At 41.2% G+C, this 27,649-nt stretch overlaps 1 protein-coding gene across 1 annotated transcript in view; it reads right to left on the reverse strand.

Moving 5' to 3' along the window:
* LOC308038900 (tau-tubulin kinase 1-like) overlaps positions 1 to 27,649 on the reverse strand; it is a gene marked incomplete at its 3' end in the record, with an annotated part of 98,616 nt that overhangs the window by 33,859 nt on the left and 37,108 nt on the right. The window contains exons 6-10 of the mRNA XM_080341837.1: positions 11,796 to 11,861; positions 10,182 to 10,274; positions 9,410 to 9,535; positions 2,650 to 2,804; positions 747 to 966 (exon numbers count right to left, since the gene is read on the reverse strand). Coding sequence (XP_080197963.1) covers positions 747 to 966; positions 2,650 to 2,804; positions 9,410 to 9,535; positions 10,182 to 10,274; positions 11,796 to 11,861 — 660 coding nt within the window. The remainder of the gene's footprint in view (positions 1 to 746; positions 967 to 2,649; positions 2,805 to 9,409; positions 9,536 to 10,181; positions 10,275 to 11,795; positions 11,862 to 27,649) is intronic.

Consider the following 27,649-nt stretch of genomic DNA (forward strand, 5'->3'; position numbering starts at 1 on the left):
AACACAACAAATACTATTTTACTTACAATATGTAAGCTGATCTAATAAATAAAGTAACTAATAAACATTTACTATGTTCATTCAATGGGGATGCCTCCAAGAAATTAGGTAACTTTTACAAGAAAGAACTGAGAAACTACTTAAGGATTATGAGGAAAACCAACTGAAATATGTACTGTATGCAAGCCAAAAAGTCTAAGATGATCTTGGAATGCAGAAATATAAGAATATTAAGTTATAGTTTCTCTCACTCTTCACAGGGGTGAAACCATCATTAGATGCTCTTTACAGGTTGTGCTACCCTTTAGAAAGAAAAGTTTAAAAATTGGAAGAGAAAAATTAGGGTTGATTCAAGACATAGAAAAAAAAGGCTGATGAAGACATCTCTGAGGATATTTATTTATCCAAGAGGTTAGGACACAATAAAATTTTGGTTTATAATTTCCAAACCTGGGACAGCTTGGATATTATATCAGCTATGCAAGGACTAGAATTTCATTGCTTGAAGTATCAAGATCCTATCGGTCCCCAAAATGTCATTTGCATAAAGATTCAAATTAATCCCAATGGCTTTTAATCTGTGAAAAAATTATTTGTAATTTCCCATTTCCACAGGCAAATTCCACAGTGCTTTTTGAGCTGCACTATGTAGGATGTTACATCAGTGTATCCAGGTGGCTTCTAGCAGACTATGAATCCATTGCCCTAAATCCAACAGCCACAGGAGATAAATAAATGTTCTTTACTTTGCTGATGCTGATCCTGAGTTTGTTGCGATTCACATCTGTCTCTTCCCAAACTTCAGCCTCATTGAAAGCGGTGTTTGGAGCCTGAACAAGACCTTCTGCTGGCCGGCCTGACAGGATGGGAGGAGCGTTCTCTTGATCACTCAGATGTTCACCCTGTAGGACATCTTCAGTGTTCTCACGAAGCAAGTCCCCAGGTACCGGAGTAACATTAACCACCCTATGGAAGAGACAAGAAATAAGGTAAAATTATTAATACTTAAAGAAGGAGGTCTATCACACTGCCCCACAGAAATTAATTAGCAGCTTTTATGGTATTACCAAGTGCTAGACCGGGGTGGACAACAGGCTTTCTGGAGGCAGGGAAACCTGAGGAAGAGACTGTTCTGGCATTCACGGACCTGCTGGAAAGTAGCACTGCAGAGAAGACTTGGGACTTCTGGTCGATGACAGGTTGACCATGAGTCAACAATGTGCCCTTGTGGCCAAGAAGGTTAACAGTATCCTGGGGTGCATTACGAAAAGTGTGACCATCTGGTCAGGGGAGGTTATCCTACCCCTCTACTCTGCCCTAGTGAGGCCACAGCTGGAGTACTGTGTCCAGTTCTGGGCTCCCCAGTTTAAGAAGGACAAGGAATTACTGGAGGGGGTCCAGCAGTGGGCTACGAAGATTAGGGAGCACCTTTCTTATGAAGAGAGACTGAGACAGCTGAGTGTGTTCAGCCTGGAGAAGAGAAGGCTGAGAGGGGACCCTATTTAATGAGGGGACATCATAAATATTTCCAGGATGAGTGTCAAGAGGATGGGACCAGACTCCTTTCAGTGGTGCCCAATGATAGGATGAGTGGCAACGGGCACAGACTGAAGCATAGGAGGTTTCATCTGAATATGAGGAAAAACTTCTCTACTTGGAGGGTGACATAGCCCTAGAACAGGCTGCCCAGAGAGGTTATGGAGTCTCCTTCTCTGGAGACATTCAAGACCTGCCTGGACACATTCCTGCGCAATCTACTCTAGGTGTACCTGCTTTAGAAGTTGGGTTGGACTAGATGATCTCCAGAGGTCCCTTCCAACCCTAACAATTTTGTGATGACAACCTGAAAAGGTTTCCACCTAACACAGAGTCACAAAGACAGTGGGATGGATCAGTGAAAGCATGTTGGGACCCTTGATAATCAGGCTGCAAACCTCTTCAGAATTGTCCATTACACAATATTTAGCTTAGAAAGATCCTCCCCTCTTTTCATGAGCAAATGAGTCTTAATAGGCCTTATAGTTTTTATCTTCTATAATATTACTAATGACCATTGTTATTCCTTCATGTCAACTCCCTCAAAAGCACCAAGACAGACCAGTGAACTAAGCCTTATCAACTTTTGTTGGGACTCATTTCCATCTCTGAGCACCAAGCTCTATGTACCTTTGCACCAGCACATGAAACACCCTGTCAAGGTTGAGGAGCTATGAGGCGTGAGCAGTACATGCATTCTGTGGTGTTCAGCTTACTATCAATCACAAACCCACCCCATTGCAAGGCAAAAACTGCCTCACAGCAGGGCACTCTCACAGAAGCTCCAGTTATGTGTGCCATGTAACGTGCAAAATATACAAACATATGGGCTCCATCAATCCTGGCCAAAGTTCTCCAGACATCTCTTAATGTGACTCCAACTCACACATTCATCCCCAAAAGAAAATGCGTTTTCAGGACAGCAAGGGTCTGAAACTGACTTCCACCCCCATAAATCTAGGTTAATATATATCAAGTCAAATCAAGTGGTGGCTGCCATACGGCTCCAGCTTCCAGCATCATAATAGCCCTGAAATCATCAAAAAATTAACTTCTTGCTGAGCTTGTTATTGAGGAGGTCCATAGTCTAACTGGCACAACTGCAATACTCACCCAAACATGGCTGCTGTTTGCCTGGTGTTTTGCTGTGGTGGAGTAGAGGTGCTAGTGGACAACAAGATATCTGTACCAGCCTTCTCCCAGTCAAAGGCTTCATTTTCCGTGATACCTCTTTCTTTCATGCTGTTCTCGAAAACAGACATGATGAGCTGGAATGAATTTACAAAAAAAAATATGTTAAGTAGCTGAGGGTAGCTCTTGCAAAAAAAATCTGAACTGTGAGCATAAGGACCAAGTGCAGTTTATAATCTCCATCTTGCCTATGAAAGGTACCAAGAAATTAAAGCAAATGTCATAAAATAGTATCAGTTGTTTCTCAGGCTGGTTTTGGCTTGGTAACTGAAATTTCTTTAAATCTACAAAAGAAGTGCATGCAACATTTTGATGCTGATTTGATGAAATCTTTCAGTTGGCTTGTTACTTCAAAGCCATAACTTCAGCTCAGCTTCCCTGTAGATTAGACACATGTGGAATAATACTTTTGACATGTAGAGTTCAAAGGCTGCCAGAAGATGTAAACACAACCAGAAAACACAGTCCTAGGATGCAGACTCATTGCAGTGTCTGGCTCAAATATAACTTGGTCAGGAGCCCTATGATATGCTTATGCACAATGTCACCTGCCACATTTGGCAGCAGAATAAACTAAAACTGTAAGAGGGATAACAGTGTTCTTTATAAGATGGCAGGTACAAATGCTCATGCTGACATGGTTTATGCTGTTGCTTTCTAAGAACAGGTATTCTTCAGGAGAGAATGAAACTACTGCCAACGGTGCTCCATACATCAGTGTGTTACCCAGGGAAATATGATGTTCTGCTGTCAAAGGGAAACTGGATGCTATAGACCAACACAGCCATACTTGAGGTCCTGCATTTCTAATAAAATTATTCAGCTAAATAATGCAGAATTGAGAGGTTTCAGCCTAAAGTCTATACAGAGAAAGAATATAGTAACAAATACATTTGGTTTATGGCACTGAATTAGCACTAATTTATGAAAAAAAATTACTATGAACAAACCTCTGTTTGCATTTATATTCCAGTTCTGTTTATCAGCATGAACAAGCAGCCAGGAAAACCTGCCATTTCCTACTACCTTCCACCAAACTACACTAAAATGCCTATTTGCAGCTTACAGTTGAGACACCTTTTTCCTCCTGTTTGTGACCCAGAATCCTAGAATTAGGTGCACAACTCTTGCAGTGGCACTATGATTGATTAAAAGAATTGCCAGAGTTGACTGTTGGTCAAACCAAGGAACAGGTAACACCTCTCCAGAAAGTGGACACGATATAGCAGTGGTAGCAGCTTCTTTAATTTGAAAAGGATTTTACTGTTGTGACAGTTTAATATGATAGGATTGTGTTTCTGCTTCTCAGCCCCATGTCATGATGCCTCCTTTCACCTCTGATGGAAAGGAGAGTTGTGCTGCTGCCATTGGAAGGGAATTTCTTGCTCAAAACTGAATGTGAGTAACTAAAGGGTCACAGTCTTGCTTTTAGTAAATGTATTTCTACATTTAGTAACTTCAGACGGATGCTTTCTCATTAATTTGCCTAATTACTTATTGAATACATAAGCTTTTGGACAACACCTATCTTATGACAAAGAATGCACCAATTATGTGAACTATGTTCTTCACTCATTCCAACCTGCCACCTGCTAATTTCATTTGGCAGCTCCTCATTTTCATGTCAGAAGGAGCAGAAAACAAGCATTCTCCCCTTCTTGCCATTCTGCCCTTGATTTTAAAGATGTAATGTACATGTCAGTCCTCTCTCTTCTTCAGAGTGTACTGTCCTAGTCTAATGAGCCCTTCCGTATCTGGAAGCAAATCTATCTCTAGCCTCCTTGTTACCTTTCCCTACAAACTTCTCTGATTTCAAGATGCCCTTTTTGAGATGCAGGTATGGAACTACAAACACTGTTTTGGAGTATGCTTCACACAGGTTTACACAGTAATACATTTTCTGTTTACCCTTTAATACTACTCTAATTATTCTTAGGATTGTATTTGCTTTCTGAGTGCTAGTTTGGCAAGGATTACTGTCAAATGTATTTTAGAAATTAATATCCCCACATCCTCAAAGACTCCTTCCAAGAACTTCATACATTTGTAGACAGATGCCCCTACAGAAGCCATTCTGACTTCTTCTCATTAGGTCATCCTCACCCATCTGCCCGCTAATCCGAGTACTTATCACAGATTCTGATTCTTTGTGATGCACATATCAGTGTCAGGGACTGGTATCTTCTGAAGCCATTTAAAACTTGGTAGTGCTTCTATAATCTTCCATTCCTTTGATACTGAAGCAGTCTGAAGTAAGAAACCACATGCTAAAATTAGAAGTTCAGATGTCTTATTCTTAGCATTCCTTCATGCTGTCAAGGACTCAGTAAACACAACTTTTGTTACTTTCTACTATAACTTTTGTAATGTTTGCATTTGACTTTGCAGGCCATTTGAAATTTTACAGACCTTTTGCAGAGAGAGAAGGGAGCCAACTGCTACAGATGCAGAACAGATCCTCCCAAGACACCCATACACAGGGTAAGTAGAGATCCACAGCACCCCAGTGAGAAGAAATACAGAATTTGCTCTTGGAAGGTTATCAGAGTTACAAAAGAATGTTACTGAAACAGGTGCAGAGCATGGACTGAATCAGTTTTTCCCCTTTAGGGCTGTGCAGGCTTCTGAACATCCTATTCGGCCAGACTTAACAACAGAAAGGGATAAGCAGTAAAGAAAATACATCAGATCAACAAAACTGTGGCACAACAATGGGAACCAGGGAACCCTTGAGGTACCTTCCTCCCATAGCACTGGACAAGGACTCATGTAGGCTGGTGAGGGTATGGCTTGTCAGGCCATGTGGCAGGTCTAGACCATGTCACATCAGAGCATGTCAGCTTTCACAAGACAGTGTGCAATTCCATCTCTTTGAGTATCAAAACCACTGGTGGGATAAAGAAGAGCCGCAACATGTTTCTCTATTTAAGATATTAATGTCCATGAGGACAAAATGCTTAACTGCACATTTTGTAGTAGCATACCATGTTTTAGGCTGATGCCTCATAGAATGAGAGAAGTTTATTGTGCAGAAATTACCCATTGAACTGTCATGATACATCTTGTCAAATGCCTTCTCCTGACCAAGGTTCAGGAAATGAATCACAGTCAATCATTAAATACCAGCTGAAAAAGCTTTCAAAACAGTTATGGATTGGCCAGATGTTCCAGCCTTGAATTCTTCAGGGTTCATCTAGGAAGATGAAATCTTTCAGCACAAACCTCAGGCATGGCAAGTTGCTCTTGCTCAAGTTTCTAACCTGGACTGTAATCCCCAACACAGTATTTGAAGAATAAATATTAAGCACACCTCTTAAGTGGCAGGGGACCCTTTTGACAAGAGTGTGCTCCTGATATATGTTTGTATGCCTTAGAGAAATGCCTGGGGAGAAAACACGAAGCCTATGATGGACTTAAAAGAACTTGGCCAGCATGAGAGAGGTCAAATTGGCACTGGTCATCCACAAGGAGTCTTTCCCAAGTGCTCTGACAGTATCTGGTATTGACTGGATCTGAAAGGAAGAGGTCTGTGTACAAAGCTCTTACCTTCCCACATCTGCTCTGGATGTGTACAAGACAGGCATTCTATTAGACAATCACAGCTGATGTGATCACTTCTTTTTGGATGAAGTGGAATTCATAATCCACCAGCTGAGGGAACCTCATGGGCTCCCTGGCAAAGGCACCTTTATTTCTATAATCTTCCAGGACCAAAGGTCACCATTCCTTTTCTGATACTCAGTGCAAAAAGATGGATCTTTGAGAGAGAAGACAGCCACCTCCCCAACTATATCTGAAACTATCCCTCTGCCAGTTGGACCCAGCATGCAACTGTAATAGAAAAGATTTTCATATACTTTTCTCACATCCTGTCTTCACTATGCCAGGGAAAGGCATGTCTCTCTTGCTGTCAAATGAATCAGAAAACCCCCAAACATTGCTCTAATGCCCATATTCTCCTGCTGTGAAAGTGATAAGAGTTTGATCCTAACCGTAAACCAATACTGACAATGATCCATTAAAGGGACTGGCCTGATGTCAGAGGCCATGAACCCAAGAAGTACAAAACCACAAGCTGTAAGCAAGATCCATCACGTGACAGCTCTGTTTTATTCTACCATCATTTTCTTCACTTATGCCTGGGAAAAGTGGTTTCCAGCTACACTTAGTCTTCAATTACAGCCTGGTATCCACTCTTCTGATGTGATCCAGGGGCCCAGAACACCACAAAATCACTACTCAGCATGAAGTGTGCTTAGGATTATCTAAAATGACAAGGGAGGGTAGATGACTACTGACAAGCACTTTTTGATGGCTTGGGTTTGGGGCATAGATGTCAATTGTTAAGAACTAGACACTTCCTATGGATCTAAAGCCACAGTCTGTGACCAAGCATGATCTTGGCAACTTTTACCACCTTGGGGAGTAGGTCGAAAAAGAACAGGTTCATAAGCTTCTGGGCCCAGCTAAGGTCACTAGCTGAGTAAGAGTGAACCTGCTGCAGACACATGATGGAGCAGTCCTCTTTTCCTCCCAAGGCAGGTGACTGCTTGGATGCTGCAGAGCATCAGCTGTAGTCCTGAGTGTTAGCAATAGGGAAATCTGCTGCCTCCCTGGGGCCAGGGTAAGAGATGTGGCTGAACAGCTTCCCAAACTGGTAAGGTCCTTTGACTATTACCTGCCATTGTTTTTTAATGCTGGCAGGGAAGAGATAGAAAAAAGTACTATTAAGCAAATCAAAAAGGATTTCAGAGCATTGGGGCAATCAGTCAATGGCTCAGGTGCTCAAGTGGTTTCCTCCATCCTTTCAGTAGTGGGCAGGAATACAGAATGGAACAGGCAGGCCCAACTAATCAACACATGGCTACGTGACTGGCGTCATCGATAGAACTTTGGGGTTTTCGGCAATGGGATAGTCAGTTCTTCACCAGGTCTCCTGACACCTGACAGAATGCACCTCTCACAGAAGGGGAAAAGGGTGTTTGCTCAGTGGCTTACAAGGCTGATTGACGGGGCTTTAAACTAGATTGGAAGGGGGAACAGGACAGTAACAGGTCACTCAGTGATGAGCAGCAGGATGGCACACCAAAGCTTGAGGAGGTGCATGACAGTCAGATTCCTCAGGCTGCGCCACGAGGTGAAGGGCACAATCAACCACACCTGAGGTGCTTCTATGCTAATGAGCACAGCATGAGGAAAAAGCAAGATGAACTACAAGCCTTGGCCTGGTCCCAGGGGTATGATACAGTTGGCATTAGTGAAACCTGGTGGGATGAATCCTGTGACTGGTGTGCCATGATGGACAGCTACAGGCTATCCAGAAGGGATAGGCAGGGTAGGAGAGGTGGCGGGGTGGCACTGCATGTAGCGGAAAGTCTGGAACACATGGGCCTGGCAGTTGGTGATGGCAAAGTTGAGAGCCTCTGGGTAAGGAGTAAGGGTCAGACAAATAAAGCAGATGTTGTCATGGGTGTCTGCTATAGGCTACGCAGCCAGATGGAATAGAATATAGGAGGATCTAAGTTCAAAAAGAGCTTTGGAGATGTCTAATCCAAACATCTGGTCAAAACAGGGCTAACTGCAAAGTCAGATTAGGTTCCTCATCCAGTTGACTTTTGGAAGTCCCCAAGGATGGAAATTCTATTACTTCTCTAGGTACCTGTTTTGTACGTAAGAACCCCCATTGTAATTTTTTCCCTAGACGTAGTCAATTTCCCTTGCTGCCTCTGAGAAAAGTCTGCCTGTATTCTCCCCACAGCTGTCTGATGCAGTGGAAGACAAATCAGATCCCCTCTTTGACTTTTCTTCTCCAGGCTAAACAAATCTAGCTCCCTCAGCATCTCCTCAGTCCACCTCTATCCCTTTACAGCCCTCTATCTTAGTGGCAAATGTTATTTTTCCACTGTCCTATCTACAAAGTATTTGCCTTTTTTTTGTTTGTTTGTATTTAAAAGCTGTGGTTTCTGTGCTGCAGCGGTGGCTAAAACACGAAAGCACTGTTGGAGAGAGTTTGCTGGAACACACTCCTACCATTTTCCCCCTCATGTGGTACACTATCAACAGAAGCAGGCACTTCTATAAGACTGCCCAGATCTGCTAATAAAATATTTTCATCACCCTGGCATTGATATACAGAGAAAACCACTGTGATAAAAAAGGGACATAGAATTAAGTTGCCTCACTTATATTGTGTTACTTGAGCTACTGTAACTGATCACATACATGCAGATAGCAAAAAGTGAATGGGAGAAAAAAATGTTAAGATGAATATTAAAGAAAGACATAGGAATAGCTAGGGGTCATATGAGTCTGCAAGAAAACAAAGGGGTCAGTGTGCGCTATAGAGCTGTTGGCATAGGTTCTTTGCAGACTTTGGCAAGCTGTGCTAAAATTCCGTCACATTTGGAGTATCTTAAAATTTTTGTGTTTTAATGAAAGCCAAAGGTACTCTGTTGCTTGGGAAGAGCTTTCTGGTTTGAAGTACGGAATTATTTTGGATAAGGTGGTGGAAGAAAAAGAAGTTTTTGAGATGTTGAAGAACTGCACAGTCCAACCTTTTTCTCCTGGTCCTGTGAAAGGTATTCTTCAGCCAGATATGAACATATGCATGGAAATGTTAGAAAATCCAAATGTCAATCCAGAGCGCCACCTATCACATTGGTAACAAAGAAAAGGCTCCTACCTGATAGTCTGGCTTGGTGAAGTAGTCTAGGCTTGCAATATGATCCAGAAAAAGGTGGAACTCTGAAGGCATGTGTTTTAGCAGCATTCGGTGTTCATACTTTTCTTTTATCATGCCAACCTGCTCCTGGAGAAAATGAAAATATCTCACAGTCAATAATCTCTTCTATTACGTCATATTCATATAGTCTTATCATTCCTGGAACATGGCCTCTTCTTAGACCCAGTGTTGTGTCTACACACTTGTCCTGTTTGGTGGCCCTAGCAAAGTGAGGCTGATCGCTGTAGGCAAAGGTCGAAGGGTAATCCTGAGTCACAAATACTCTTCAGAAGCTGTCTCTTTAGCAGAGTATTTCCAAGACAACATGAACAGTTAGCTTTATTCTTTTTAACTTTCCACTTGCAACTCCCATTTGGCTTGTTTGGCATGGCAAAGCATTATCCTCTGGCCTTTCTAAAGGCTTGTTTATTTGTCAAAAGGACACCTCAGCCATTCCATTTTTGTTGTCTGCTTTGCTAGAACAAAGTAAAAGTTGCTTGATCAATTATGATTAACAACATGCATAAGAAAATGTCTAGGTATTCCAAATAAACTCTACACTGTGTGTCAGACGAACACACAAAAGCAGGTTATCTTGCAGCAAGACCTGATGAAAAGTAGGCTCTGGTTTTACTCCAGAAAAAAAGCTACACTGAGCTGCAGGAGGAATAATAAAAGTCATAAAAATAAAAATGTAGCACCCTGTCTTAAGCACAGACACTAGGTTTCGTACCTTATCTTTGATCTTTCGCCATGGAAGCTGACCCACCGCAAACTCCACCAACATGTAAAAGAGGGACCACAGATCATCATGTCTACCCATTTCCTGGAGAAAAGAGAGACAAAGACTGAGGAGCAAAGTTTCATGCTGCTCAGTAGTCCAGGTGTGCTCTCCAGCTGAGCTACTTCATTTTGAAAAACAGGAAGATAAGTTATACTTCCCATTCAGTGACTAAAGAAGCCATATTAAAGACTAAAGATGCAAAATCAAGCATTTATTTAACTTGGCAATGTCAATACAGTCACCTGAATACCCTAATTTGTCTTCCTTTTTGTGAATATATTAGGAAAGAGCACAAATTTTCCATAGGACTCTCCCTCACTGAGTATACAGGAGTGGTATATTTATTAATGGGATGTCGAATAACCTACATAAAGAAAAACCACCAAACTGTGTATAGAAAGTATTTTTTATTATTATTTTTAAGCTAAATATAATTCAAACTCTTTTCACAAGGCAGCATTTACTCAAAAGCTTTTGCAAAACACTCATCATCAAATAGTAGAACAATTTACAGATTTATAACATTTTCACATACCACTCTCCTCCTGACTCAGCAACTGGGAACCTGAAACATGGGGATTAAGGCTGAAATGGTCAAAGCACATGAACTAATTTTTGGTGTTCAACATCCAACGTCTAGAGCATGACTTCTCAGAATAGCATGCATTATACAGCAATTATTGTGTCTTAATACACCTTCAGCTGATGACAGCTACAGTTGACACTATTCAGGTCTTCCAGAAATTATACTTCAGGTTTCTCAATGTCTCCCAGGGAACGGAATGAATTAATGGTGGCATTCAACTGCCCTTCTCACATCACACTGTGCACTTTCTGCAGACAATAACTTCTTTCCCTAAAAAACGTGAAACTTCCTCATGTGTCCCATATCATCCTACAGACTCATCCCAAATAAGGGCAGAAACCTGGAGGACTGATAGTTCCCATCTGCTAAGCACCTGGCAGCAGAACCAGAGGACTTACGGTTTACTGTCTACACAGGAACATTACTGTAATAGGACAAATGAGTGTTTTGAGAAGAATGTTGAATGAGACTTCTGGAAGCATTTAGAATGAAAAAGGCCAGACACTAGGTAAATAATTACTCTTTTCAGGGATAAATAAACCTAGCTTTCACTATGTGATTCTTTATCTGACAGTCTGATGTTAATAACTAAAATTCCAGGTGGAGAATGGATTTGGGGACCTGGCACTTGGCAATTCACAGTCAAGTTCTTCTAGAAACTAGCAGCAAGCAGCCTAGCACTGTAAGAGTCTGTTTCCACCCAATTTCCACTTTAGTGTTTTTGTTTTCCCCTTAAAACTTAAAAAGTGCCCAATAACTATGATTATTAAGGCTGCCAGCTAGAGGGGATCCAAGAAATTAATCATAATTTTGATTTTACAGTCAAGAGCCTTAACCATCAAATGGAATAAATCTAATATACTAACTTCTGTAGGTAACAAACCAGAACTCACACCTCCTACTCCTCTGGTCTTGAAAAGAGGTTTCTGTGGAGAAATAACCTTGTTGTTAACTCCTTATAACCCAAAAATACTCACTCGGTTTTTGTGTGCATTCACTGAAGCGTAGCGGACCGTTCCTCGAAAACCAGCAACATTGCGAGGCTGAAGGAAGAAAACAGAAAATCTCAGAGACAGAGCAGATTGCTAAATCCCCTATGCAGCTAACTCCTGAGATCTTATCGTCTATATCATTATTTCCTATGTACCCGAGGGATACAAATCTAGCAGGCAGCTAAACAGACAGCATTCTCCAATTCTGCATTTTTAGAAAAGCTTATTTTTCAGAGAGGGCAAGGTAGTTACAGTGACAGGACAGCGTAGTAGTAGTCTAGGCATAGAGCTAAGAACATTATCCGAGATCATATTTTCCTTTTTAAAATACAGGTCAAGGGAAAAGCTAGTAAAGAAGTGCAAGTACAAAACTGAGTCATGACTAATATCAGCGAAGCAAAGCCCGAAGGCAGCCTGGTCCCAGACAGGATCGGGGATCCCTTAGTATGACACAAGGCTGATGACCATATGCATGTGCTGACACTGCTTGTCAACATCCTCTTTAAGACTTAAACAAATTAAGATTCTCTGACTTTCAGAGTTCTTGCTTTTTTTTCCAGATTCTTCCCAGTAGATCTTAAACCATGTATCTTTATTTTCTCTTTCTCTGATTCTCTTGTTCTTCATGTCCTTGGGAAATGAAGGGTTGATAGATTAATAGTAGCTTTGGGAAGAAGGCAGTCCTCCTGTGACTATTCCTTCGAGCTGAAGGCTTTCTCTGTTCTGGGGGCTGAGTAACACTTCCAACTCTTCCCACTGCTGCCTCCAGAAGAACATTAGGCCATGTGAGTTAACCTACTGAAGATATCATTGTTCTGAAAAAGAATGCATTTAAATAATGACATCCACCAAATTCTTTCAACTTAGAAGCACCAGAGTTAACATCAGCGCTTTCAAAATTCATGTAGCAAAACCAAGCTCAGGCCCTGACATCTTCCATCATAAGGCTAAGCCTGGGCAAAGAACTAAACGTACTCACTATTAAGATCCTACACTTGTAGAAATTTGAGCACATTAATAACAACTCTAATTGGGTAACTTGTCCTACTTAGGTCAGTTGATTCATATTTGTTATTTCAGCTGTGCCTATGCTTGCAGAACTAAGCCTAAAACTCTAGACTTTTATTCTAGGTCACCCTTCTGTCAGTTTAAATACATACAATTCAGTTTCTTCCTTTTGGATACATGGAAGTTGCTCTCAGTTTCAATACTCTCAGAAAGAATAAAACTTTAAAAGTTTTTTAAACAAATTCACCAACATCATGCCACTAACACACACCTGAATGGTGCATAATGCAGCTCTTAAGTCACAGTGACTCCAAGCAAAAAAAGCTACAAGTCTATCTTACAGCTCTTTTACATTAATCAAATACTCCACAAGGAGAACACGTATACATGTCCTATGCACTTAATGCAGCACTTAAGCTTGCAGTACACCAGCTTGAGCTAGCAACAGGTAATAGTTGAGATATTATGTTAATGATCATGTACCTCCCTCATCCCAGAACATACATTTAGGATTCCCATTGACAAATGACTGCAAAGTATTTTTCAGAATTCCAGTAAATTCACTGATGTAAGCTCCTGAAAAGCAGAATACTGGCCACTAGAATACATCTGTTGGAATGAGACATCATCATGTCCTCAACATATTCAAAAGCAAGAGGACATTCTTGTTTTCCAATATGAATGGAAGCTAGCGTTTTTGGATACTTTACATGAGCCATGCTGGTTTCACTATGGTTGGCAATGTCTCTGAAAATCTTTTTAGATCAATACTCACTATTTCTGGCAGACAGGCTGTCTTTAGAGTCCTTAATTATATCTATCCTGAAACCAACTCTAGGCAGCTTGCAAATGTATTCCCCTCCTCCTTCAGAAGCAAAACAAAAGCCTAGCCATGTTTTAATGCTGCATCTGTCCCACAGCCATCATGAAACAGTTCACCACGCCAGTCCTGCAGCTGAACCCAAATGGCTCTCTCTCCAGTCCCCTCTCATGTGGTATCTCAGTGAAGGGAGATCACAGTAGCTGATCAAGACTTCGCTATTGTTTTGACAGCACATTTCTGGCTTTGAACAAAATAGGCAGATGCTAACTGTGTTAATAGCATATTTTTTCTCATAAAGGTTTCCCCTCTTTTTTACCATATTTGACTTCCCTGTCAGTCACAATGTATTTAGCCACATCTTTTGACTGTGTCACCAATCACTACAATCAAATCTTTCTGTGGCTGTGGAGATAGCATGTTTTTCATCCAAGCAAACAGCTCTTGCCTGGGCATTTATCACAGCACATGCTGTATATCCAGCTGTTACTGACTTTTCTTCTGAATCCAACAATATTAATTTTCCAAATGATTTATTTACAGACTTCATTTCTTCCAGTTAATAAATTTCATCCCACCACTGCACTGCCCAGCAATGGAAAAAAGCCTGGATAAAGCATCCTTGCTGTCCAGACCAGTCATATTTGACACAGAACTGAAACTGTAAGAGTTAGGAGCTTCAGAATCACATATAATCCAATTGATTTGAATCCCAAAAAGTGATTAGAAGGTAATAAGCTAGCAAGCTGAAATACAATTTTAAATCATGCATGATTTATTTTTTAATTTTTCCACATCAGTATTACTATCAAAAATGTTACTCAAGATAAAGTATATCTCTTCCTGCATTCAGATTGTGTCTACCATAAAGCTGAAGTAATTTATTACACAGACCTGTCAGGGAGATGTCAGAGACATGAAGTATATTGCATTGTGTTAGAAGCTTGGTTTAAAGTGAGTTTTAGCTTGGGATAATGTGTTAGAATGTGTTAGCAAAAATTATACTCTTTCTTTCAAATATATTAGCAATATAGACTACCTCATGGACCTAAGAATTAGGTAACAGAATCCTGTACAAAGTGGATACATTGTTCCAAACTGTGTTCTTTTGCACTCATCAACTTTTCATCATTCTGCAGTTCAAACACCCGTGATCATTTGTATTTTAAGAGCAAATGGTGTGTCTATCTTTCCTGTATATTCTTCGTTTTATTTCAGAAGTGCTTGTATTTCCTCATTAATCTGAATCCCTACTCCTTACACTACATTCATACTTAGAGATTAAAATTTTTCCTCTTGCCTCACTGGTCCATAGATTGATAATTTGAATGTCCTGGTTTCCAGCTTCCTTCCTAGAAACTAATATTTGGATGCGAGTACTTTCATCCTGCTGTTTTTTATGCCTATGGTATGCTCATGGAACATGACTGCTAGTTCCTGCCCAACTTTTTGGAAATCTATGCAAACACCTCATGAGATCCACCACCTTTGCCCCGGGCAGGCCTACTATCATATAGGTCATCAACCCACCTCTCTTGGAAACAGGAAAAAGAGTTCCAGCAGAAAATGAAAAGAAAGTGCAGATCGAAGAAAAAGTGGTGGTAAGGGGAGGGAAAAAATGCCACAGATTTTAGGAAGCACTTGGAGATATATCTTGTATTGAAATGACTTGCTGGAAAAATTGTGATAAGAAGGAAAAGTGAAAGGAAGCTTTAACTAAACTAAAAGGCGAGGGAAAAAATGCCACAGATTTTAGGAAGCACTTGGAGATATATCTTGTATTGAAATGACTTGCTGGAAAAATTGTGATAAGAAGGAAAAGTGAAAGGAAGCTTTAACTAAACTAAAAGGAAGTATCTCTGGGACTTCTAGGAATTTCCTGCTTGTACCAGTAAGGTTCATGAGGGAGATGCAAGGATATGCATCTCGACCTGTTCTGTGGAGACAAATTCTGCACCTCTTATATGTGCTTTGACTTGCTAATTTAAACAGTAGCACTTCGTAGTATCATTAATGACAGCAGCATATTTTATCCCAATGTGGAGTCAGAAATGGACAGAGGAAGCTGGAGTAAAAAATATAAGATGAGAGAACTCCCCTCCTCTTGCCTCTGAAACCACAAAAGTGACAAAATCATAGTCTCTGGCACCACTCAAATGTCTGCCAACCCTCAGGCAGAATCCTAGGTGTAATTCAGACTTCCATATATAAAAAAAAAGCACAAAACAAAATGATAACCCAAAAGCATGGTGATGGCTCACTCACAACTCATAGCAGAGATGGTTACGAGCAGCAGATGGGAAGCCAACGCATCAAACACAGCCTCAAAAGAAGAGCCCAAAAGAACTGTAAAACAGAGAGAAACCCAAAGAAAAACATGATAAAAACAAAACCAAAACAAAAAAACAACAATAAAATGAGAAAAAAATAAGCAAATTAATTAAAAACCAATTCAATATTGTAACCCTACAGAAACACAGGTCTCTTGTTTAGCTGTTGCCATCTCAGCATCCTTCTGAGGGCTGTTGGCCTATGCTGAATTTAGCTTCATTTAGACACAAAAGTCTGAGTGAGCCTGTGTGGTTTGTGAGTGCTCTGTAAAGTGGTGAGAGGGGTCCCTCTAGAGACTAACTTCCCCCTGCTTACATATCACACTTCCTAGTATAAAAAAAAAAGTTGAGAGCACAGAGGCATACAAATTAACTACAGGTCAGTAGTATGGTTCTACCACAATTTTCCTTCCTAAAATGATCTGACACACCTCCCTTCCTCCCCCATTCAAACTGAGCTAATAACCAGCAAGAAGATTTGCTCTTTCTCATCTTTCGCCCTTTTCACCCAGACCAAGTTCTAAGATTAGCACTTAAGTTTCTTAAAATGCACAGAGATGTCCCCTTCCCCGTTTGAAGTGCCAGGAGTTCCCACCCAAGATACGTGGCTTTTTTTGCAACTACCACCTTGCTTTCTCACCAGCAATCTCCATGCAATCACTGGCTTGCCATCTTTACAGGATTCATAGCTGCCAATTTCAGGCATCGTCCCCTTCCCTGAGGATTGCTGCAGTGCTCCACCTACGAATAGCAGGGTCTCCGCTGTCTGTGCTGGGATGCAGCATGGTGGTTTGCAAGAGGAGGAGAATGAAAGTCCATGCTGCTTTTAGGCCATGCGAGTGGTCACTGTATCTGAGGATGTAAATTGCACAGTATGGAAACATGAGGGCCACCTGGGCCAGAGGCAAGAGCTAATATTATAATATACTATATAACCTTAAAACTCAATTGAGCAAACTGAGGAAAGACCTCGTCTGAGAGACACTTATTCCAACAGAAATCAACTAATCAAAAGCAATCAACCCAACAGACTCTTATTTGACTTACAGTATTCCTCTTCCCCAAAAAAAAGTGCAAGTTCTAAGAATTTTGGCTATTTTGCACAAAATTTAGTTTTGAGAAAGTTACTTAATAGTCCTCTACTATTCTTTCCAAAGCAAAAGACTCAAAGGAGACAAGTTAAAATGCCATCTTTCCTTCTTTACTTTAGGAGAATTCAAAATTTCCAGTGGATTTTAACATCTGAAAAGACCAAGGTAATAATTTCATCTTTCTGAATAGCATGTGCCAACTGTCTCATCATGTGATTCCTTTGCTAGAACTTGTTCTGGAGATGAGGATGCCTTTCTCACATTAGAAACGGGGCTAAGAATGAGCATTTTTTAAATCAAAAGCTTACTCCAGCTGTAATCCTATTATTCAATTATCATGTGATTTTTAATAAGAGAATTTTGGCCTCTGAGCTGCACTTGTTTCTTAAATGCATTGTCCCATAGGAGAATATCCACACAGAAAGCATGGGGAGTGCCGAGTAAGAAAGATAAGTTTTTCATGTGCTACAAGGCAGAGCAGGGAAAATGTTTCGGAGAGCATTATAGAGCGTTAGTCACATCTGATTTGGGATTTACAGCTCACAATGCTTTCCCTGAGTCAGATGGAGAAGATGGTCCTTTTCTGCCAAAAGGAAGAAGACACAAGATAGACGTGGTGATCACTGGGATACAGCAGAGCTAAGTTCAAATCTCTCTGCCCCTTGGACAGACATGAAAACCACACCTCCCTCCTTTCAGAGTGCACCTTCACCCTTAAGTCACAGTGTGCTTTGAGAAGCAAGTCTAAGAACATCCATGTTGGAAAGGATCCCTTTTGCACAGAATAATTTAATATTCATTACCAAGAGAGAGAAAGCATATGACAGGCATTCTGTAACCTGGCAGCAAATGCACTTACCTGATGGAGGGGAGACTTGATCTGCAATCCAACTCAACGTTCACTTGCCCAGGGAGTGAAGCCCCTGTTCCCCCATCACCAGACATAGTAATAGTTTTCTGTTCCTCTGTAGTCCAGTAGGAAGAATAATCAGAGCTCCAAGTGGAACAGCATCAACCAGAAGGAATGACACATTCTGGAGTACCGTATCCCCCCCTGCAGCTAGGCAATAAAGGCACTCAGAAATGCAAAATGGGATCTCAGTTCCCTGCAGGCAGATCTGGGATCTGAGCCTGAGTTGTCCTTCCTTTTCCCTTACCCCTGTAGGATAAGACCTCTAACCAGAGAGCTGCTACACAAAATAAAATCACAAACAACCTGATGCAGATGATCTGAGGTCACCCTCACTGAACCAGGGCTTCCAGGGTAGGAAAGGAGAGAAGCAGCAAGTTATAACAAGATACAGGAGTCTCTGCTTGCTAACATTTTCAAATCCATCAGTTAGTCTGCTTTTCATACATTTAATTTCAAGTGCACTGGCTTTCTGTAGTTGTAATGTTTTTGACTGGAACATGAACTCTCAAGTCCAAATTTGCTACTCCAACAACAAAAGTAACAATGAGAATCTTCATGTAATTTTCACAATTATCTGTTTTATAACTAACCTATTCCCACAGAAACAGCATTTCTATAATATATTAAACGTGCAATATTTTTAAAGACATAGGTCCATTTTTTTCCCTTTTCCCCAACTCCGTGTGAAACAACGTGACTATTCTGTGCTTTCAGCCTTTTCTCCAGTTCCTTTCTACAAAACAAAGTTCAAGACAAAAATTATGTCCCTTCCTAAGCTAAAAGAGTACTCCAAATACTACTGCTCCACAAATCTGTTTATTCTACTGCAAAATGTTCATCTCCTACATAACATTACAGGTTTACATATATTTCAAGCACTAAGTAAGTACAAAAGCTACCAGCTTCTATGTTTGAATATTTAGGGTCTTAGGATGTAGGAGTTAATATCCTTTGCGTTATTTCATAGCTTATTTCATAGCTTATTTTTCCAGTACTTAATAGAAAAATGTACCATTTTCTCCTCTCATAACACCTTGTTCACTGCAGCAAAGTTTATTTTTAACACTATGCACAGACATTTGGAAAGGAAATACCTTTTATTCTCAATTAGCTGACACATTTCTGCAGCCTTCATCACACTTGTCTAAACATGCTATGCCCTGTCCTGCCTACAACATCTTCTTTCTGCTCACCGACTCACAGAGTCACCCTCACACATGTACAGTATCTTCAGTAAGGCACCGCAAACTGCTGCAGTGCAGTCTGAGCCATAAGGAGATTGAAATCTGATCAATGGGCTGCAGCTGCCTAAACTAAAATGCATGCTGAGCATAACAGCCTAGTGTCAGACTCTGAAAAGAGAGACAGACTCCAGGAAAAATATAGCCTCTCTTCTACTTTCAAATAATTAAGTAAGACCAAGCTGCTAAACCCTCAACCACTTTCAATTAATATTTGTGGAGCTACAGGGAATATGTTTCTGAAGGCAGGGTGTCAAAGAGACGGGAAAAGTATAATGCTTTCTGCACTGCACATTAGTGACAGAACTAGCAGACCTGTACAAAGATCAGTAATGATCAAGGAGTTATTGTCCAAAACCTGACCTACCTCAGCACAGAAGATGTTCATGACTCAGAACACCACCACTATACAAACATATGTTGTTCATCATATTATCTGTATAACAATGTTCATGTCTATTTTCCACTCCAAGTTCAAATTTTCTACTCTGCCTTAGTTCTCTGTATCAAACACGTTTTGCTACTCCAGCTCTCTGCTGTAAAAATTAATGCAACATGAAAATTTTGACTTGTGAAATTTCTATAGAAGCTATTTCCACAAATTTTTTTAAAAAACCAACATTTCAATTCACTCCCTAGTTTCTTAGCTCTTTTGTCCTAAGATGTGCATCAACACTGACTGCTTATACTGCTGCGTGGCAAAGGCAGGTCGTACAACCAGGACATCACAGTGAATAAAACTGCTCATGTCTCCATCTGAACCACACCAGAAGGTTGCATCTAGAGGAAAAAATAGTTAAAAATACCTTAAAAAACCCTCTCTGCATCCTGTAATATCAAATTTGTTATGGAAGGTCTTGGGATTTGGATGGACCTTTTCATGGGAGAGGTTGAAAAAAAAATAGAGACTTGTTTCTCAGAAGAATACACTTTGCATCTGAAAGAACTTATTAATTTCAGCTGAACTAACAGATACCCTCAAGCCATCTCTTCTTAGGCAAATCTCCAAGCCATCCATGACTGAGAAACACATGGCTTGAACTACTGCTCATTTCAAACCCACTTGGATGGGAACCCTCGTGCTGAAACAAAAGTATGTAACACATCAGCCTAACCATATTAAAAACTATGAAGTTATACAATAGCACAAATCCTGGGAAGATCCCATGGAGAAAAAGTATTTTGGGGTGTTGGAGGGTGCAGAACATAAGCTTAAAAAACAAGAACAGTGGGCTTAGAAGAGGCAATGGGATTGCTTTAGGTATAAGGGAAGGAAAAAGTGCATTCTGTATATCAGTAGTCTAGACAAAGGTCAGATTGGTCCAAGACAACACTACCCCGAAGCAACTTGTATTTCCCAATTTTCTTTTCCAATGAGGCAAAAATGTGATGCAAATGTTCTGCAGGAAGACCATTCATAAGGAAAAGAACACCAGTTCTTTGTTTTACCTTCATTTTTCAAATGTTTCTAACCAGATTTTATATTTACCCATTTTCCTGCTCCTGGGCTAGTTTGCCTGCATGAAATAACAAACTGAAGCAATTGCAAAATTCTCAGAGGAGACGGCTTACGAAGTTTAGCACTCTAAAGCAAGCTCATTTAATAGTAGATGGGAGAGATGGCCTATACCCACAATTGCTGCTAGCATCGTAATATGACCTGTAACACAAAGAGAAAGGCTCTTTGCAAGAACAAGGCCAACAAATATGTAGCTCACCTCAGATCAGTCTAAAGTTTTCTCTCAGGTGTGCCATGAGAACTCTGAAAAGCCACACCCATTTCATCAAGGGTCACAACTATGATCTCTGATTTGTCCTGCATTCTTTTCCCAGTGACTTCTAGTGTTTGAGTACCTTCTTGAAAGCTGTCGAGTATCAAACCCGTGTTTTCACGAAGCTATTCTTGGTCAACAGCTGGCTGAATATGAGCCACCAATGTGGCCAGGTGGCCAGAAAGGCCAACAGTACTCTGGTGTGCATCAAGAATAGTGTGGCCAGCAGGAACAGGGCAGTGATCATCCCCTGTACTCAGCACTAGTGAAGCTGCACATCGAATATTGCATTCAGTTTTGGGCCCCTCACTACAAGAAGGACATTGAGGTACTGGAGAGAGTGCAGAGAAGGGCAACAAAACTGGCGAAGGGTCCGGAATACAAATCTTACAAAAAGCAGCTGAGGGAATTGGTGCTGTTTAGCCTGGAGAAAAGGAGCCTGAGGGGAGACCTTATCACTCTACCTGAAAGGAGGCTGTAGCATGGAGGGTGTTGGTCTCTTCTCCCAAGTAGCAAGTGACAGGATGAGAGAAAATGGCCTCAAATTGCACCAGGGGAGGATTAGATTGAATATTAAGAAAAATTTATTCATAGAAAGGGCTTTTAAGCAATGGAACAGGCTGCCCAGGGAAGTGGATGAGTTGGGAGGTGTTGAAATACCTGGAGGTGTTGAAAAGACGTATAGGTGATGTTCTTAGGGACATGGTTTAGTGTCAGAGTTAGATTAATGATAGGACTCGATGATCTTGAGGGTTTCTTCCAACCAAAATGATTCTATGATTCTATTCCACAACACCAAGGTCTCACCAGTGATACCTGTCAGCTCAGAGGCCACTGTCCTGTATGTGAAATTAGAACTGCCCTCCTCCAGACACACACACCATGAGCATCACCTTTTACCTACACAAAATTTCACCTGCTAGTTTATATGCCCTCACTATTTTCTATAGCTGTCCTTACCTTTTCCACAGCACACTCTGTCCCATGGGTGCTATTTAGACCAGTCTCTGACCTGCACCTACATGTTGTATTATTCTTCCCAGTGACTACTTGTGGCAGCAAGTGATGCTTCATGAATAAATATATCCCTTTATTGGTCTAAATTTATCACCTTTTTCACTGAGTTTCTTGTTCCTGTGTAACCAGGAAGAACAAGAGGCTCTCTCATTCACTTCTCAAGACTTCATAGTATTTTTGCAGAATTTTATAAAATTCCTTCCATTCATCTTCTTGCTCAGGTTTTCATCACAATCTTTTCAATCCCTCTTCATGTGAGTTTGTCATCACTGTCTTCTTAGTACTGTTTACACCTGTAATACCTTCTTTGAAACTGGATGGGTGGTATCTTATGCATCATCAACTATTATCTCATCTAGATTTCACAGAATCACAGAATGTTAGGGATTGGAAGGGACCTCAAAAGACCATCTAGTCCAATCCCCTTGCCAGAGCAGGAACACCTAGATGAGGTGACACAGGAAAGTGTCCAGGCAGGTTTTGAATGTCTCCAGAGTAGGAGACTCCACAACCTCCCTGGACAGCCTGGTCCAGTTTTCTGTCACCCTCACTGAGAAGAAGTTTCTTCTCAAATTTAAGTGGAACCTTTTGTGTTCCAGTCTGTACCCATTACCCCTTGTCCTATCATCTGTATAAAGGCATTAAAAAAGGGTTTGTAGCTGTCATCATCCTATTCCATATGGACCATAAAAATTACATCACCAGCTCAATGCATTCCATCTGGTAACCTGCCTCCAGTACTAAAGAAGGTGCTTCTAGATATCCTGCAATAGGGTACACGTAGTTGGGCAGATGTAGTTCCCATGCATTCGGTTTAATCTGGTATGTGCAGTGCTCATTTTTAAAAGCTAATAGCGTTGGTTCAGACCCCATGCACTAGAATAAATACTTGAAACTCTCTTAAAGAATAAAATCAGTAGAAATGTGGCTAGCTGGAATGTAATTAGGAAAAGTCTACACAGCTTTTCTAAGGGAAAGTAGCCTATCACCAACAGTGTTCTCTGCAGCATTTGTGCATAAAGACAAGGGCAACCTGGTCAGTACAATACACCTGAATTTTCAAAAGCATCAGCCCATGAGAAAGTCCAAACTTCAAATTACACTGCAAAAGACAATGCATCTCTCTGAGTGGTTGCAATTACAGTTGTCCTCTGAAGAGGCAACAAACTTTTAAAGACCTGCACACATCAAGAGCTTTATGATAAAACCTGGTCAAAAGCTGTGTTTTCAGTTTCCTCTCTCCTGTTAAACTATTTGTCATATCACGAGACAAGAAAGTTTTGAGATCAGCCTAATTCAGAACCTGATTTCCTTTAGATCAAAGTTTAACTGTGAGACTCTCAATGTTTAACAAAAACTTGGGCATGAAAAGCATGAAAATGTCGATTTAATTTTTTCTGCAATTTTTTTACTGCAGCACAGTAAACAGACAACTAACAGAGCTGTAGCAGCTCTGACAGCAGTTAGCAAAACAAAGGTCTGAAGTGGCCCAGAAATTTTGCCCAGGACAGCGTGGGCCTGACTGAGGCTGCAATGATGGTGGTGATGGGTCACCAGGCCTGGTCCCCAGCAGGGGCTGATGCAACTGTCTTTAGCACAGAGGAGGCCCCAACCCAGAAAAGCCCCAAAGGAAGGATGTGGCCATGCATATGGGGCTTCAGAGACCACCTTGTGCCTCTGCAGTGGCTTCATTTTTAAGGGAAGTACTCCGGTTGAGGTGGGGAGTTGGCAAGTGAAGGAGCTGTGGTGAGGTGGGAAAGGAAGTGAGCAGACTGTGTAGAGGTTGTTTCAAAAAGATGGACACAATTTGAAACCACTGTATTTCTGCAACCACAAACCACCCATGAATGACACACTGCCTCAGCGTTGGATGAGTCGCATGAGACCACAAGATTTGGCACTACACTTTTGGTCCCAAGATCCCCAGACTTTATACCCTGTGACTTTCTCTAGTGAGGATACATCACAGACCACTTTGAAATTGGGTCCATCTTTTGGAAACACCCTGTAGTAACAGGGGCGGTGAACAAGAGATCAACAGAATCTTCACAAAGCCTTTGAAAGTGAAGATCATGAACCCTGCAATGCAAGTGAAAAGGGACAACTAGTAGTTATCCTAAAAGGAGCAACAGAGGAGGGAAGCCAGCAGCAGAAGCGAGGTTCCTGGCTCCACACACAGGTCTGCAGTTGCAGAATAAATCTAGTAACCTGGGAACTGGTGAGGAGGAACAAGACCTGTCAGGGAAGCCAGCTGAGTCTGAACCAAATGTCCATATCAAGAAGCAAAGGTGAGTGATGGTCACTGAAGACTCATTCCTGCAGGAAATGGAAGCCCCATCTACTGGCCGGACTTGATGTCTCAAGAGCTTTGTGGCTTGTTGGGGGCCTGGATATGAGATGATAAGGACAGATTGCCAAGGTTTGTGTGGCCCTCTGTTTACCAACTCTGCATGGGAGCATCAAAAGCATCTGTTTTTTAAGAAGTGACCTTGAGTATCGTAAGAATTACCAGAGATCTGGGGACATGGGGGCCCAGATGCTACTCTCCTAAATCCTGCCAGTGAGTGGGAAAGCCTTAGGTGGATGCATCCTGCAAGTCAACACTTAGCTATCAAAGACAGCCTTTGGCTTCTATGACCATGGGTCCCTCTTTGAGGAAAAAGGACTGTTGATAAAAGAAGGGATCCATCTGACAGAGTGGCAAAAGCAACTTCGTGAAGGCTTTGCATCTAGGCTTGCTAACCTAGTGAGTAGGGCTTAAAGTAGGCACAATGAGAGAAGATCACCATAACCTGAAGAGAAATGGAAGAACAGAGGCTGCAAGGAGGTGCCCCAGGAGAGGATGACAGAAGCTCTCAGCCTCCCCTGGGAAAGCAGCACAACTGGTGGTCCACCTCAAGTGCCTGTCCACAAACGCCTACACATGGAAAACAAATGGGAGTTGTTACTAGTACATGTACCACTGCAAAACTATGATCTCACTGGGATTATACAGACTTGGTGGGACAGCTTGAGTGCTACAGGGAAGGGAAAGTAGGACTGGGAAGGCAAGGAGGTGTGTTTGGACAGGAGTGGCTTGAATGTATAAAGCTCTCTTTGGAGCAGGTGTTAAGACAGTGACTACTGATGGGTAAGTGATCAGAACCACCTAACACAGGTAGCATAATGGTAAGCATTTGCTACTGACTATTTGATCAAAAAGAAAAAGTAGATGAAGCCTTCTTTAGACAACTGGAGGAAGCCTTGCAATTGCAAGCAACAGTACTCATAGGGGGCTTGAATAACTCTTGTGTCTGCCTGGAGAGGCAATATGGCAGGGTGAAGCTATCCAGTTTTCTGATGAGCACTGAGCAGAACCAGCAAAAAAACAGAAATGAAGGTTCAGAGTCACAAAAAAATGGTCAGCACTGAACAGGAGCACAGTTTCTTCTCTCCAGCACTAGATCCTTCACCCAAAGTCTGGAAGTCTCAGATTCCTGCATTCTCACCTGACAGCAGAGTACCACACACATCACATATTTAAGCCACAGGCAGAATGGCAGCAGGCATATTGAGATCTCTCTCATAGAAGCTTTACAGCTTTGCACAAAATTAAGACATATTCCCTAGAAAAGGAACCTCAGGAGTCTCACAGCCCTGAAGATTGCCCTGTTTACTCTAAGTAATTTTTCCACTCTCTGTTTCGGTAGATACCAAGTATTGAGCACCAAAAGATGTTGCTAAGGGTAATGGACCAGGAATACTTCGTGAATTATAACTGACAGTACTCCCTTGAGAAATGGGAAATCTCAGGTCAGACATACCCTGCTGAATACAGATCACAGATCTTAACCAGTATTTGCCACCTTGCAAACAGGTTAGAGTGGGGCTTGGAGGGGCAGGGAGAAGCAGTAAAGAAATCTGCATCTCCTCTAGGAGTTTTGTCAAACTGCCTGTATTTTCCTTCATTTCCCTGTTCTCGCAAGCGTTTGAAAACAAAACCCTCTGGAAACATTCATTTTTTACTTTGCACTGGCAGTCCATCCTGTTTATCATAATAGCCAGAGTCCCTCCTGCTAGCCAGGATGTTGACTCTGATTCAAATGCCAGAAATACTGATGGTAGCCAAAGTAATAAACTTCAGACAGGCCCTAAGCCGTTATTCACACACAATGGACACCAAATGTCTACCTGACTGATGCACATCTGCTCTACCTGTTCAAAAAAGTAACTATCAAAGACTGACTCCTACAACCTGAGAGAAACAGCAAGTAGTGACACTGTTGAGGACAGCTGAGTTCCCCTGATTACTAACAGAGGGAAAAATTGTTGCTGATGCTTCCTTACACACTTTATAGCTCCAACCGTCTTCTGTCTTTATAGTGCAATCTGAGTTCCTACAGACTGTTATCCAGAAGATTTTGCAACAACTGGCAAGGGTAAAGTGGTAGAGGGGTGAGACTGATCCCATGAAAGCGAATCTGTGCAACAACTTTTCTCCAAAGAGTAGCATTTGTACTAGTATTAGCATCCCACATAAGGTACATCAGCTTTCTTTTCCTAGAAGCAGAGAATAAATTCCGATTCAGAATACGTTTGGATTTAGTTAAGCCAAGTGGCCCATAACTTTACAAATGCTGAGCAGTCAAGTTGAACTGTCAAGTAGCTATTCTCTGTAAATACATACAAACAAAATACTCATCATAAGCTTAGAAGAGTAAAAGCTCCCTAGGTAAAAGCTACTGTGGTAGCCCTTGAAAGAGGGTCTGGAAAGTCAGAGTGGTGACAGCTGAGGATGAAGAAACTAATGCTCCATAAAGATTATGGAGAGTAGAAATGATCCCACCTCAAAGCTTTAATCAAACTCTAGAAAATCAGAATGAGACCTTTTAAGTGACAGCCTATGCTATCTGCCTACTAAGGAGGCCTTTTCATATAAAAGAAAAAATCATGCTGTATGGGATCACACATACATAAAATCAGTGCCAACACAGTCTCTAGAGGATTTTGCTCCACAGAATCACTGGCTTTTCCCTTTTCAAAATAGAAAAGTGACCATAAATAAGAAGGCAAAATCTAAGTTTAAAAAAAAAAAACCACAAAAAAACCCACAAACAAACAAACCACAAAAAAACACCCAAAAAAACCCAACCAACCAACCAACAACAAACAAACAAAAACCACATACACATTAAAAAAAAAACTACCACCACCAACAACAAAACCACAGCATCCTAAATACCAGGGCCATTATCTGTATTACTAGCAAGTCATTCAGAGTTCTTCTGAACAGGCAACAAGCAAGACTGAGGTTATGAATTTCAGAGGATGTGAAAACAGCAAATACTTTTTACAGTATTATACATAAATTATGACAATGCTTCTGCAGCTGTAGGAAACTGCACAGTACTTGCTTAAGCAGAAAATGTCTGTTAATAAATGTATACAACTGAAAGCAAAATTCAGACATGCTTCCAGAAAAAGAGAAAGTGAGTTCCTTCCCCTGCCTACCTTGTGTATTATACCTCAGACCACATCACAAAACAGCTAGGCTCAAGATGACCATTGGAACTGTATTCTTCATGGATGAAGGAACCGAAAGAGAATGGAGAAAGAAGAATCTGCCTTACTGGCTTTAAATAACCTTTTTGGTGAAATAAAAGATAAT

Source organism: Nesoenas mayeri (assembly GCF_963082525.1).
Source record: "Nesoenas mayeri genome assembly, chromosome: 3".
In the NCBI taxonomy this organism is placed as follows: Eukaryota; Metazoa; Chordata; class Aves; order Columbiformes; family Columbidae; genus Nesoenas; species Nesoenas mayeri.